The sequence below is a fragment of the Mesocricetus auratus genome, unplaced genomic scaffold (genome assembly GCF_017639785.1).
Source record: "Mesocricetus auratus isolate SY011 unplaced genomic scaffold, BCM_Maur_2.0 Super-Scaffold_100009, whole genome shotgun sequence".
Lineage (NCBI taxonomy): Eukaryota > Metazoa > Chordata > Mammalia > Rodentia > Cricetidae > Mesocricetus > Mesocricetus auratus.
Window position 1 is genome coordinate 61,978,258 of NW_024429193.1, and position 15,004 is coordinate 61,993,261.

Sequence of the window (15,004 nt, forward strand, 5' to 3'; positions counted from 1 at the left end):
GGTCTACAGAGCTACACAGAGAACGCTTGTCTCGAAAAACAACAACAACAGCAAAGCAAAATTTCTGCCCGGATCGTTGCCCATCCCCATCTTGGCTAGGGGACAGGAAAACAACTATGTTTAAATGAGTGAAATGGGGGCGGGTGCTGCATGGCCATGGCACTGCGGCCAAGCCCTGGACACTCCACGTGGACAGAAAGTTACCGTGGCCACCCCCCCACCCCAACTCCACCCCATCCCCATCCCCGGGTAAGGGAGCTGCGGGTTGAGCGCCCCCGCCGCCCGCTTGCCCTGATCCCGGCCCGCGGGAGTGGGAGGCTTTGGCGGGCAGCAGTTTGCTTGAAAAACTGAATTCCAGCCGCTGCCTGGGTCGTTCCCGGACCGTTAAGAACGGTTGGCTCTGCTACCGCCTTCTTGCTGTGACAAGGACACAATCGCTCCGAGACACCGGGAGATGTTTTGAACTATCATCTGTCATGCCTGGAGCTTGGTGAACACTAAAAAAAAAAAATGTTTGTTGAGTGACTACAACATCGTGTCCGGTCATTCAGATGTCTTTGGGTCAGTTTTCCCATTATTATTGTTATTGTTATTACTGTTATTTTAGAGACAGGTATTTGGTATGTTGCCCAGGTTGTCCTCAAATTTTGTTTGCTCAGGTTCTTGAGTAGCTGGGATGTACAGACATGCTCGACTTCTAGTCATTCAGAAAAAATATATTTGGGTAAATAATACATGCACCTTCTAGAAGAGTTACAAGTAACAAAATGTTGTTGTAGAAGATGACTCTAAAGAGGTAACCAGTACAACCAGTTTCTTGAGGAAATTTTCACAAGCCATTCCATAGTTAAAACACATGTAAATGTATTTTTTACACAGTTGAAAACATACTGTACATATAATTTAGTAGCTTCCTTTTTATATAATCTAGAAAGTTTTCATAGCAACATACCTCTGTGCCTCATAGTTCAATCTCAAGGTTTGACATGGATGTAGAAGATGCATTTAACCAGAACTTTAACATGTTCATTTTCAAATATACTTCACTTTGTATTTTAAAAAACTACTTTTAAGACAAGATATGTCTATGTTGCCCTTGCTGACTTGGAACTCCCTATGTAGACCAGTTTTGTTTGTTTTGTTTTGAGACAGAGGCTCTCCATGTAGATCACGCTGTCCTCCAACTCACAGAGATCCACCTGGGCATGTATCACCATGATCCAGGTTCATTTTTCCATTTTATTTTATGCCTGTGCATGTTTTTTGCTTGTTTTGTTTTGTTTTTTTTTTGTCAGGGGGCGGGGGAGCTTTCGAGACAGGGTTTCTCTGTGGCTTTGGAGGCTGTCCTGGAACTAGCTCTTGTAGACCAGGCTGTCCTCGAACTCAGAGAGAGATCCTCCTGCCTCTGTCTCCCGAGTGCTGGGAATAAAGGTGTGCACCACCAACACCCTACCCTTTTCCCCTTTTTTTAAGACAAGGTTTCTCTCTGAACCTGAAGTGTCAGGGTCCTGTAAAAATGGCTTTATTTCATCTTGGTTTAAGATCAGAGAGTTCAAAACTGTCCTTACTCGTCCAAGGTTAAAGTCATAAAACCTAAAGATCTAAGGCAGGGCTATCATAGGATGTTTGGTCTTAGGGGTGGATAACAATAGACTTGGTCTGAGGTGTGGTTACTCTTAACCCTCAAGGCCGAGTTAGAGATTTAGTCTAAGGCGAGGGTTACCAATGTTTGGAGAATTAAGGAAGAAAGTCTTTTTTCCTTGTATCTTGATAAAGAAGTCTTTTTTTCATTTTCCCCTTTTTGGTTGGGGTACTTAAGAATGTTGAAGAATAAACTTGGTGCATTCAGTATTCACTCTATCTCTTCCTTAGTATCTTTACCTGCTGTCTGCCAGTCCACAACCCCCTCATAGTAACGAACTCTGCAGTCGGCTGGATCCATCTGAAGCTCCACTTAGACGGGTTACTACACTGGAGCTGGTGTTCAGGCTAGGCCAGATGGTCAGTGAAGTGCAGAGAGCAGCCTGTCCCTTCACTCCCCATCTCACCACGCTGTTTCTGTGGGTGCTGGGGAACTCACCTTAGGTCCTTTCAGAGCAGCCCTTTAACTGGATGCACCATCTCCACAGCCCCAGGAATTCTATATAGTTGAATTTACTTTTTATAACTTTATGGTTTCATATCACATTTAGAAAAGTATTCTTATTACTTAAAAATTTTTTTTTGCCAGGTATTGGTGGTGCATGCCTTTAATCCCAGGACAGCCTGGTCTACAGAGTGAGTTCCAGAACAGCCTTTGGAGGCTGTCCTCGAACTCAGAGATTCCCCCTGCCTCTGCCTCCCGAGTGCTGGCATTAAAGACATGCATACCCACCACCGACTGGCCTTAGAAATATTTTTAAAAGCTCTTGTTTTCCTTAAAAAGGCATTTTGAATGCATAAATTTTGATTCTTCTGGAATTTATTATGGCATAAAGATGTGAGATAGAGATGCAGCTTGGTTTATCCAACTCTGTGCACTTTCTGTATTGCTTTTGAATATTACCTTTACAATCCCCAAATGTCTTGGGGTATGTCTTATTTATTTTATGTGTATGGGTATTTTACCTTCATGCATGTCTGTGTACCACGTGCATGCCTGGGGCCTGAAGAGGCCAGAAGGAGGTCTCAGATCTCCTATAACTGGATTTATGGATGATTGTGAGCCATCATATGGATGCTAGAAATCAAACCCAGTTCCCAAGAGATAATAAGTGCTCTCAATAACTGGCACCTTTCCAGACCTCTCTTTAAGCCTATTTTCCCCATTGATCTATTCATATTCTAATACCACACTAGTTAAAAAACTGATACATGCTGTGTATTTTTGACATAATTTTAAAAATTAATGCATAGTACATGTAGACATGATAAATGTATATTTTGTTGGCTTGTGAGAGGATCTTGTTCTGTAGCCCAGGCTTGCTAGTAAGTCACTATGTATGTAGTCAAGGCTGGTCTCAAACTCAAGGTAATCCTCTTGTTTCACCCTCAAGCATTCTGAGACTACAAAGTAGGAGTTTCCATACATGGCCATTACATATATATCTTAATGAACTTTCAAAAATGGGATATTTTTTGTAACCAGCACCAAATCAAGAAGCAACATTACTAGCATTTCCAGAAGCCACTCATGAGTCCCTTTTCCCATCATTAACTCCCCTCAAGAGAAAGTCACTCTTTTGTATCTGGCTTTGTTTGTTCAAATTATTTTAATGAGATTCAACCTTATATAAATTTTGTTCATTCTCCTTGCTGTGTCATATTACATTGTGAGAATTTCTCACAATTTACTTTTCTCTTTTATTGATGCCATTTTTGACTGAAATCACCTTTTTTTGTTTTGTTTTGCTTTTTGAGACAGGGTTTCTCTGTGAAGCCCTAGCTGTCCTGGAACTTGGTTTTAGACCAGGTTGGCTTTGAACTTACGGAGACCGACTTGCCACTCCCTCTGCCTCTTGGGTGCAAGGATTAAAGGCCTGTGCTTCCACTGCCCAGCAGAATCATCTTTTATTTGTAGTTTTTTTGTTTGTTTGTTTGTTTTTCGAGATAGGGTTTCTCTGTGTAGCTTTGGAGCCTATCATGTCACTCGCTCTGTAGACCAGGCTGGCCTCGAAGTCATAGAGATCCCAGCATTCGGGAGGCAGAGGCAGGCGAATCTCTGTGAGTTTGAGTTCGAGGACAGCCTAGTCTACAGAGTGAGTTCCAGAACAGCCACCAAAGCTACAGAGAAACCCTATCTCAAAAAAACAAAACAACAATAACAAAAAGATTATTCCTAGGTACTTGAATGCCATGATTACTATAGGATTTTAAATATATTCTATATATTTCCATGTGTATGTAGGTATGTTCATATGAATTTGGGTAGCTGTGGAGTTACAGGCAGTTGTGAGCCACCGGACACGAATGCTAGGATCTGAATTCAGGTTCTCTGTAAATGTAGCAAACACTGTTAACTGCTGGACTGTCTCTCTAGTTTCCTCTTTACATTTTTGTGTATGATTAAATAATTAAGTAGTTTATTGTGAGGTTGTGGGTAAATGCATGCTATGGTGTGACTATGGCAGTCAGAAAGTGTGTTTGTGTTAATGATTGTGGCATATGCGTGGCTGTTAGAGAACAACTTGTAGGCTAGCCTGGTCTACAAAGCAAGTTCCAGGACAGCCAGGGCTACACAGAGAAACCCTGTCTCAAAAACCAAAACCAACCAACCAAAAACCCTATAATTATAACACAGGAAGAATGTCTTAACATGTTTTTAAATTTATTTAGTAATGTGTGTGTGTAAGTGTGGTCATGCTCATGCTACTGCATGTGTTAGAGATCAACTTGTGGGAATCTGTTCCCTCCTTCCATCTTGTGGGTTCCGCAGATTGAACCCAGGTCACATCAGTCTTTCCCTGCTGAGCTATCTCAGCAGCCCTGGAGGGACTCCTTAATCAGGGTATTAAAAATTCAGGGGTTACTGCTCCTCAAAGGGTTCCTGTCTCACTGTCTGGGTAGGGAGTTGGGAGAGAAGAAGGAATAAGTGAAATGGTTTCAAACTCACTCCCAAGTCACTGACTTTTGGATTAGTCACCTCATTTCCCTCAGGAACACAAATCAGGATTGAAGTTGTGAGGTGCTGGATTGGACAGATTGTGATTTCTGTACTTGCTAGCTCTTTTAAAAAAGCTTCTCTTTCCTTGAACGGCTTCTGAACAGGCTTCAGGAGACTGCAGGAAAAGTGAGTTAGCATCTGGGCAGCCTGGGCTTTGGTGGACAGGCATTTGAAAGCTGGCGTTAGGGGTTGAGGGCTGGCTCGGTTGAGTCCACACTGCTCTTCTGGAGAAGTTCCCAGCACCGTTCCCGGGCCACTCACAACCTTCTGTAACCCCGGATTCAGGCAATCCACCGCCTCTGGCTCCTGTGGGTCCTTGCACTTGAATGTACATGCCCACACAGTGACATGTATTAAAAAAAAAGCCAAATTTGGATAGCATGGGGTTCACGAAGGTAGCCTGGCTTCTGAGTTCTGGGTCAGTGTTCCCTTCCACAGCCACGTGTGAATGGTCCTTTCAACTACTACTGTGTTGTGTAAGCCTTTGAAAAGCAGCATTTATCTCTCCTTTTGCCCCCGCTGTGGGAGTTACAGCTTCCTCCCTCATCAATCAAATCTCTGCCAGAAACCAGTAATGGGTACCAGGAGGCTTCCTTGTGTCATTTATGCCTGCTCTACTGTCCTGTCTTTATAACAGATTGATGAGGTGTCTCAGCCTCCTCTATCACTACACTCTAAAGGCTTCCTTCTCGGCTGAAGGAACAGGATTTGTGGACTGCTGTTCTGAGATATTGTCCAGTCTGAGTTATCTGTATGTTTCTTCTTAGACCAGGAGTCCCACCCAGAAGCCCCACCTGTCCCTGAGACAGGGGAAGGGCACAGAGACTGCCATAGCACCTGCTGTAGCATTTCTGCTGCACTATAACCCTTTATCTTTGTTTTTAGTGGATGGGCGGGAGGGGGCGGGGAGCAAAGGCCGCCTGAACCTCAGCTTTACTCCTGCTTTACTTCCAAGACCCCAAGACCTTAACCTGCACTCCATGGGGTCTGTGATGACTTTGGGTGACTGGATAATGAGCAACATTTTCCATCATAACTTATACCACACAGTCTCAAGAGAAGTCTGACTCAAAGGTAAAGGTGTTGCTTTGCAGGTTCTTCATCCTTGAATAGAATCCAGCATAGCCCAGGAAACCCAGAAGTCAGGGAATTTAGAGGAAACAATCTACCAGGGACTGATATGGGAGAGTGCCGGAATGGTCCAGAGGGCTTTGGGTTTGTAGTTCTCTCAGCCTAGAAGCTTTGATGCTCTTTCAAAACAGAAAGAAGGTCCTTCCAGAGGGTGTAGGCAAAACCTGGGCATTGCGAGTGGAGTCAAATGACCTGCTTGTTCTACCGTACTGGAAGCCTTTCTTTAAATAAGAAGGTTCTGAAGTTAGGACCCCTGAAATATCCATGTTTTAATCATGATACAATTATTTTCTGGGAGACACAGGCATTCCCTTTCCATCTGTCTGGTGCGTGGAATTTCTGGTCCTTTCTGAAGCCCTTGAGGCAGACTACTAAGGAGACAGGAAGAAGAAAGGGAAAAACAGTGTCCCGAGTCAAGCACATCAGTTATAGAAGAGAAGCCAGCATCAACAGCTGGACTCAGATCCCCTTAATAATGAGTGCATAGGATAGAAAATGTCCCTTTTCTCACAACTTTGTGCCATACAACTGAGGGGCTCAGAGAAGAGTCTGCTACAAGAGCTTAACAGTGACTATGTGGTTTAGTAGAAATGGCAGGCTCTGTGTCAGTCACTTCTGAGTTCCAGTACTAGCTCTGTGCACTTGAACAACTTAATCTAATTTATCTTTAGGCTTGGTTTAGGCTTACACACACACACACACACACACACACACACACACACACACACACACACACACACACACACCATAACCTGTGTGATCACAAGTGAGCTAAGAGCACCCTCTCCAGCACAGGTCAGATAAAGCACTGACTTGCAGATTCCCAGAACTATGAAAGTGTTCAGCACAGTGACCTTAAATGAATGGGCTTCACTTCTGCAAGGCTTCCTGGGAAAGCTATGCAAGAATAAGGATTGGTGTGTCAGACTTCGTTGACTCCCCATGGGAAGCCTTACCTTCTGTGAGGAGTGGATGGGGGTGGGGGGAAGGGGGGAAAACAGGAGGAGGGGAGAGAGTGGAAACTACGATTGCTATGTAAAATGAGAAAAGATTGTTTTAAAATAAAAGAATAAGAATTGGGGTGTAGGTGGGGTGGGCATGGTGTCACACGCCTTTAATATCAGTGCTTTTGAGGCAGAGGCAGGCCTCTGTGAGTTTAAAGTCAATCTGGTCTACATATCAATTCAGCCAATAAGACTTTGTCTTAAAAGGGGGCTGGGGGTGTGCAGAGTTGGGAGGGAAGCTGGAGAGATGTTCAGTGGTTAAGGGCACTTGCTGCTCTTGTAGAAGACCTGGGTTTGGTTCCCAGTACCCGGATGATGGCTCACAGCCACATGAAACCCCAGTCCCAGGGATCTAATGTCCTCTTCTGGCTTCTGTGGGCACCACGTACACATATGGTACACATACATACAGGCAGGCACTCATACACACACATAAAATAAAAAAGATAAATCTTAGAATTGGGTTAGTGGGGAGCAACCCACCGGCATCTCCCAGGTCGCAACCTAATAAAGCTGCGGGTGGAAGATGAGGGAGAGGAGGTTGCCAAAATGCTCTTTGGGCTGTGAGGGCAGGGAGGGGCTTGGGGTCTCAGGGTTACCTTTCTCAAGCCTTGCTCTATAAACACCTAAACTCTTACAGCACTTCTGGTGCTCCCACGTGTCCCCTCAGTGCCACCAGCTGCGCTCACCTGTCAGGGACAGTTTGAACTAGGAAGTTTGCAGCGAGTGGAGTCTCCTCCTAGCAAGGCAACAGCAGCCACTAGAAAGCTCATGGTGTGAGGTGGGCAGGGACTCAGCAAGGAGGAAGGAAACTAAGGATACTGGGTAGATGCTGCAGCCAAGAGAAGAACGCATCCTGGGGCTGCAGGACCCCTCCTCCTGTCCTCCCTGCCCCCCTTTCCTCCTCCCCTTCTGATGCTGATGCTGTCACTGTCTAGAGCTCCCAGCATCTTTGTGCTTTGGGGCTCTACTCCGCCCTCTGTTGGAAGCGCACTGTAGCAGTCAGAATTCTACCTCTCTCTCCTCTCCCTCTTTGAGGTGACTTTTATCCAGGGACAGCTTCCCACTGGGGCCACACTAAATCCAGATGGGGGCGGGGTCTGAGGCTGGTGTGAGCGTCCAGACAGCTGCTGACCTCTTCCCTCTACTTCTCACTGCGGCTAACAGAGCCCCATCCTTGCCCAGCCGCACACTCTTGTGTTTGTCAGCCTTTTCTCTAGGAGTTTCCCTCTGGCTTTCCCCTTGCCAAGCACGCTTGGGATCTGTAACACTGGAACACTGAAGATGTGGAATAGGAGACTTCTGTATAGGGATCCCTTCAAAGGTGGGGGAATCTTGTCTTCTTTGGCCCTAGAAAGAAGAGTAAATGGGAAAGCGGAGGCTGGATGATCAATAGCTGAAATGGGAGGAAGGGAAAGAAGTAAATACAGTTCCTGAGATCATGATTCATTCTCGCTGTCACTGTGGTGGCTTTTGACAGTCAGGAAGGTGGTAGAGGCTCCTGCCGGCAGAGTGCCAGAGTGTAGTCAGGCCACACTCCCAGGTACCCTCTGAATCCTTCACTTTAGTTCCTTCTTGCACCCAGGGGTGCTGGCTGGATTTGGCACTGGGTAGCAGGAAAGAAAGGGAGAATGCCTGCCAGATGAGCGGACTCTAAGAAGCTCGTGGCGCTTCTGAAATCATCTTAGGGTTGTGTTTGGCACCTGGTCCTGAATATTAAAGGATACATGTGCAAAGAGCAGACTGGAGCCCTGCATTTCTTTCCTGTCTGGTGTGGGGGTGCCAAGTGAGGGTTGTCTTTGTGATAAGGTCTGTATCGACAGCTCTCTGGGGCCCTCAGCAAGAGGTGACAGTGTGTCTTCAAACTAGAGCAGCTTTCAGAATGCAAGTGACAACTGTGGGAGGCTGTGTTGTTTGACATGAAGCTGCGGTTCAAGAGACTGTAGTCCTCCCTCTCCTTTGGCTTCCAAAGTGGACTTGGGTAGTCTTCAGCATGGGAGAAAAGATCAGAACAGCTTGGCAGTGACCCGGTTACCTCCAGAGTTCTTATCCCCAGAGGGCCGAGGTGCCACAAAATCAAAAGCCATGTGATGCTTGACCCGGCCCTTGCCCTTACTCCAAAGAGCGATCAGACCGAAGCAGAGGGTCACTGAGGTGAGGAAGGGGAGAAACCCCACTGCTAGCACCATAGCCACACCCCTGCTGTCCAGAAAGAAAGGCTCTGGGATCCCTGGCATGGTGATGTTGGGGTCAGAGAGAGTACCATTTGGTGGCTCAACTTGGATAACTTCCAGCCAGGTCCTCAGGGAGTCATTCCCAGCGACATTGCTGACTACACAGACATAGGCCCCCTTGTCCCGCAGCTGCACCGAGCGAATCTCCAGTGTGCCATCCTCTAGGACCCTTACTCTCCCAGCCCTTCCCAGCCAAGCTCCCTGAGGCCTCATCCAGGAGACAGTGGGGGCTGGATCTCCATCTCCAGAGCAGGAGAAAACAGCCTGCCCTCCCTCCTCCGCAATGACCCACCGAGGCCCTGACTTCCTGATCAGGGCTGGTTTACAGGTGAAGTGGCCTGGAGGCAGGATGTCTGAAAACTCCCTTAGGCTCTTCCCTTGGACGTGCTGGGGGCCAGCACAAGCAGGGGGGGACTTGCCAAAGTCCAGGTGGCGGCGGAGGCGGAGCAGCCAGAGGAGGCGGCAGTCACAGGTTAGGGGGTTACCAGACAGCCTCAGGGTGACCAGTTTATCAGGAGAAGGAAAGGCTGTTTCCTCTAGAGTCTGAAGAGCATTGTCTGCTACGTCCAGCAAGTGGAAGGCAGTCAGGCCGTGGAAGGCATGGGCAGCGATAGAAGTGAGACAGGCCCCTGACAGCCTGAGCTCCTGGAGCCGAACCAGGGGACTAAGCCTTCGAGCCGGGATGGCTGAGATAGGATTCTGAGACAGATCCAAGACCCTGAGGAAGCTCAGGTGGTACAGTGCTTGGAAGGGCACTGAGCTCAGATTGCAGCGGGTGATGGCCAGGGTGCTCAGATTGAGCCCAAGCAGGCTCCCTGGGTCCAAGGCCTCCAGAGATGGCCAGTGGTGGATCTCCAGCTCCTTTAACTGCCGGAGCCCTCGAAGTGCCCCAGCCGGCAGCCTCTCAATATCTAGTTCTCGAAGCCTAAGAACCACTAGCTCTGGGAGCTGGGCAAGGGCTAGGCCAGGCACCGTGCTGAGGTTACAGCGTTCCAGGGTGAGGGCACTTAATTTGGCCAGCCCTGCGAAGGCCCCAGGAGCCACAAACACCAGGTGATTGTCTCCAACCTCCAGCTGATGGAGGCCGCCTAGCTCAGCAAAAGCCCCATCTAGGAAGAGGACAATCTGATTGAGGCGGAGATCCAGCAGTGTGAGAGCAGCTAGGCCTGAGAAGATCCCAGGGCCCACAATTCTCAGTCGATTGCCCTGGAGCCTCAGAGTGAGTAGACTTTGTAAGCCATGGAAGGCCCCAGGCTCAAGGGTGGAGAGCTGGTTGTAACTGAGGTCCAGTTCTTGGAGCTGACCCAGTCGGGAGAGCATTCCCCGCTGAAGCCCCCACAGGCGGTTCCCACTCAGGTCCAGGAGCTCTGTGTCCAAAGGAAGCCCTCCAGGGACAGCGTCCAGTCGCCTATGGGCACAGAGGACTGCCCGGGTCTGGGAGGTGCAGTCACACACAGTAGGGCAGCTACTGATGCTCCCTCCAGGTAGGAGGAGCAGGAAAAGGAGTGGGGACCAGGGGAGCCAGGCTTGCTTTGGAGTGATGGCTGCGTCCATTCCCTGAGGCCTGGAATAGATGACGATACGGCCTTTTTTTGGAAAGTGGCTTTAGATGATTGTGACCCTGTACTCCCCTGAACTGCCTTAAAGTGGAGGGAAAGTGGTCTGTTGTCTCGAGCTTGCCAGCAAGTGTGCCACACAACTGGGGAAACCTGTACCTCCTCCCTGGGGCTTCTTAAAGCTCTTCTTATGGGGAAGTTTGTCCTTTGCAGCCCTGGATAACCAGCCATGAACTTCCTGTGCATGGGTTCCTGGTCAAGCTGATTTCTGTGGTAGGAGGTTTAAGGGACTGAGTAGTAGGGAAAGAACTCTGCATTTCCCTGCATTTCTCCCTATATCTATGAGACCAGGAATATCCCAGGTTCTATCTCCACGGTATCTGCTCTCTGAAAACTCTGCTACGTTCCTCTCACCCCCCCCCCTCCCCTTTTTTTTGAGAGACTTCCTCTGTGTAACAGCTCTGGCTATCCTGGAACTCAATTTGTTGTCCAGGCTGACCTTGAATTCACAGAGATCTAATTGCTTCTACCCAGGAGTTCTGGGATTATTAAAGGCATGTGCCACCACTGCCTGGTTCTGTCTCCCCATTTTTTTTTTTGAGCCAGGGTTTCTCTGTGGCTTTGGAGGCTGTCCTGGAACTCACAGAGATCTGCCTGCCTCCCAAGTGCTGGGATTAAAGGCGTGCACCACCAACACCTGATTGTTCTTCTGCATTTTGTGCCTACAACTTTTCCTAAGGCTCAGGGAGATCCCATCCAGACTCGAAATTCTGACCCTGTGCTGACGGGAAAGAGGTCCTACCCTTGACCAGTCATCAGAAAGAAGCAAAGGCACATGTAAACTCCAGCTTTGCTCCAGTCTATGCCTTTCTTTACAGCCTGGCTTAGGGCCCAGGCTCTGGACGAGCCAATGCTGGTGTCCCCAGAATGTTTGTGGGGATGACAGCCTGGCTATATATTAGCTATGGAACAGAGCACAGGGGCACTGGATGCCAAGACAGGGGATCCCTTACAAGAGCCCCAAGGACAGCACCTCCTACTTTATAGAGGGGTTGGGATGTGGAAACTGTCTAACAGTGCTGAGATTTTGCATGGGGTTCTCAGCCTTGGGCTACTCCTCTATCCTCCCTTATTGGTGTTTTGAGTCTAGTTTGTGTGTGCATCTGAAGGAGAGCTTCAACCCCTTCCTGCCTGAGCTGCCTGAGAAGATACATGAAATGGTTTGTGATCCCCAAGGAAGCATGGATAAAGAGGGAGAGGCAGCAATGACCAGGTGCCATGGGTGGGAGGCAGGGAGCCACTGGCTAGCATAGGGGACACCTGGATACAGGCAGTGCATGGCACCCATCTACATAAAGTGAGTCTCTGGGTATCAGAAGCCTGGGCAGTATCAGCAGATGGTGACCGTGATAACTGGGAAGGTGAACAAGGTGACAGAGATGGAGACGTCTTAGCTGTCGAGTGCCTCTGCTTGCCTTGCTGGTGCAATAGGTACCTCAAAGAGGAGGAATGTTAGAGTTAGAAAGAGATGGCAGAGGGACAGGAGCAGGACAACTGACACTCCTGCAGGCCACCCGCTGTGTTTCCCCTGGCGGCAGGTCCTGCCTCTCTGGACTTTGGAGCCTCAAGCTTCCTCTTTCTTTCTTTCTTTCTTTCTTTCTTTCTTTCTTTCTTTCTTTCTTTCTTTCTTTCTTTCTTTCTTTCTTTCTCTCTCTCTCTCTCTCTCTCTCTCTCTCTCTCTCCTTCCTTCCTTCCTTCCTTCCTTCTTTCTTTCTTTCTTTTCCTTTCATTTTTGGGGGGGGGTTGTTTCAAGGCAGGGTTTCTCTGTGGCTTTGGAGGCTGTCCTGAAACTAGCTCTTGCAGACTAGGCTGGTCTTGAACTCACAGAGATCCACCTGCCTCTGCCTCCCGAGTGCTGGGATTAAAGGCGTGCGCCACCAACACCCAGAGGGCCTCAAGCTTTCTGCAACATGCCCAATTTACTTCCATGTGGAACACAGGAGGGGCTGTTAGGAGATGTGACTTCCTGTCTTTCCTGCACTCTTGGTGACCATTCTGGAGATCTAGCCACTTCAGAGGACCAAAGCGGTTGGGAAACGGGAGATGCCAAGTTAACCCTCAGTAAGGAGGCTAGAGGAAAGCACAGGAGATGAGGGCTGCAGAGAGACTGTTATGGGGTGACTTGGGGAGGGGGAGAGTGACCAAGGGGCAATGGCTGCTAAATCTTGACCCTCCTGACCCCCTCCCAGACCAACAGGCATCTCTGGGGCGGTAAGAATTCTCAGCTCTCCTCTCCCTGGCCTGTTCTGGGAAGTCCACCTGACAGCTAGCTCTTCATCACTGTTGCTGCAGTTCCTGCTCATCCCTTTGCTCTGCATTCAGCAAAAGTGCAGTGAAGCATGTGTGCCAGCTCCTTCCTTCCTGCTTCCATGGGTTTCCGCTCCGTCCCCAAAGCCTGCTGGCTCAATGGCTGGGGGACTTTGGGTTAACATCTTTTATTTATAAGGTGGCTAATTTAATAATAGCCTTTCTTTTTTATCCTCTGTGGCTCTAGGACTGGCCTCTGGGCACTTTGCAGGAAGAGATAGATGTTATAAAAGCGCTCTCTCTCCTCCTGGGGTCTGGAGTCTGGGGCATTGCCTCCTCGGGGATAGGGAGCTTTCTTCTTGTCTCTATGTGGCAGCCGCAGACCCTTAGGAACACATATCCACTTTAAAGCACACCTGATTGAGGCACGGAGACCTGCATGGGGAGGGGTCACTTAGGAGAAAGATTTTGGAGTACCCACATTGACTGTAGGGGGAAAAACCCTTTCTAGAGGTAGAAGGGACACTAGGGAGAAGGAGGGGTGGTCTCCTTGAGCCCCCCACCAGGGTTATCTGGGACATGTTAGTTTTCCGATCACAATCCTGTGGGGCAGGATGAATGGTTGACTGGGGCAGAGGGTGAACAAGCTCCCTTTCCTTCACAGGCACACTTAGCCTGGCCTTGTCTTTGAGAAAGCCTTGGGAAAGGGCAGCTGAGACTTCCCCAAAGAGGGCAGGGGCACTTACCGGAGAAGCTGGAGGCTGGCATCAAGTTGGGCGCTGCATCTCTCCGGGGCTGGGGTCTGTCCCATCCGAGCTGCACCTCGGCCCCTCCACCTCCCCTGTGTGTATGACTCTCCACTCCCCACTGCCAAGCCGCCGGCAGCTTCAGCCGGCTGGCGGGACTGCGGCTGCCGCCGCCACCGTTGCTTCTGCTACTGTGGCCTCGCTGCCAAGACCAAGAGAGAGAAAAGAGCCAGAAAGCATCTCTCTCTCTCTCTCTCTCTCTCTCTCTCTCTCTCTCTCTCTCTCTCTCTCTCTCTCTCTCTCTCTCTCTCTCTCTCTCTCTCTCTCTCTCTCTCTCTCTCTCTCTCTCTCTCTCTCTCTCTCTCTCTCTCTCTCTCTCCTCTCCTCTCCTCTCCTCTCCTCTCCTCTCCTCTCCTCTCCTCTCTTTTTAAACCAGGCGAGAATGAGTCTGCAGCAACCCTGTTGGTGCAAAATAAATAAATAAATAAAGCGACCAGGGAGGGCTGCAGCAAGTGCCACTATGGGATGACAGAGGTGGGGGAGGAAATGAAGAGGGGGACTCTGGGGCCGCGGCAGGGTCTGCCACTGAGACCTCCTGGGAAGCTTGAAAGAGTTCTGACATCTTGGTTCCTCCTGGGGAGCTAGAGAGCTCCCTGGACGCCACTTTCCAGCTTCTAGTCTCTTAGATGCAGGGTAATTCTGGGCAATCTCTAAATCTAAACGGGCCTGTGAGTATCATTTGTCAGAAGTTCTCAGTCCGGAATATCTTTCTGCAGCTTAGTTTGCCATTCCTCCAGTGCTCGGTACCTGAGCATCAGTTTCCAAGTCTCCCTGGGGGGACTGCTTAGTTTGGAGGAGAATCTGGGGGGGGCTAACATTCCTATAATACAGATGAATTGCTGACTTGACACAGGAACAAGACTGCAGAGCAGGGGTGTATCCTGGGCAGTCACATTCAAGTCTCCCCCCACCCAACACATGTGCCCTGCACAAGTACACACACACACTCACACACACACACTCACACACACACACACACACTCACACTCACACACACTCACACACACACTCACACACTCACACACACACTCACACACTCACACACACTCACACAGACACTCACACACTCACACACACACTCACACACACTCACACACTCACACACTCTCACACACACACTCACACACACTCACACACACACTCACACACACACACTCACACACACACAGACACACACACAGACACACACACTCACACACACACTCACACACACACACTCACACACACAGACACACACACTCACACACACACACTCACACCACACACACACACTCACACCCCCACACACACTCACACACACACTCACACACACACTCACACACTC

General features: G+C 49.0%; 1 protein-coding gene across 1 annotated transcript; it reads right to left on the bottom strand.

The window, feature by feature from the left end:
- Positions 1-4,289: 4,289 nt before the first annotated feature.
- Positions 4,290-13,857, bottom strand: Lingo4 (leucine rich repeat and Ig domain containing 4). The gene is made up of 2 exons (XM_013126441.3): positions 13,621-13,857; positions 4,290-10,575 (listed from the first exon to the last, which is right to left on the bottom strand). The coding sequence occupies exons 1-2, from the start codon at positions 13,683-13,685 to the stop codon at positions 8,784-8,786; spliced, it is 1,857 nt and encodes a 618-aa protein (XP_012981895.2). The 5' UTR covers positions 13,686-13,857; the 3' UTR covers positions 4,290-8,783.
- Between the last annotated feature and the right edge of the window lie 1,147 nt (positions 13,858-15,004).

What these genes read in the sequence shown, in the direction of transcription:
- Lingo4 (XM_013126441.3), bottom strand. Translation starts at nt 13,685, where the DNA reads ATGGGACAGACCCCAGCCCCGGAGAGATGCAGCGCCCAACTTGATGCC. An exon ending in GCCAGCCTCCAGCTTCTCCG is followed by an intron (nt 10,576 to 13,620) that starts GTAAGTGCCCCT and finishes CATCTATTCCAG; the next exon opens with GCCTCAGGGAATGGACGCAG.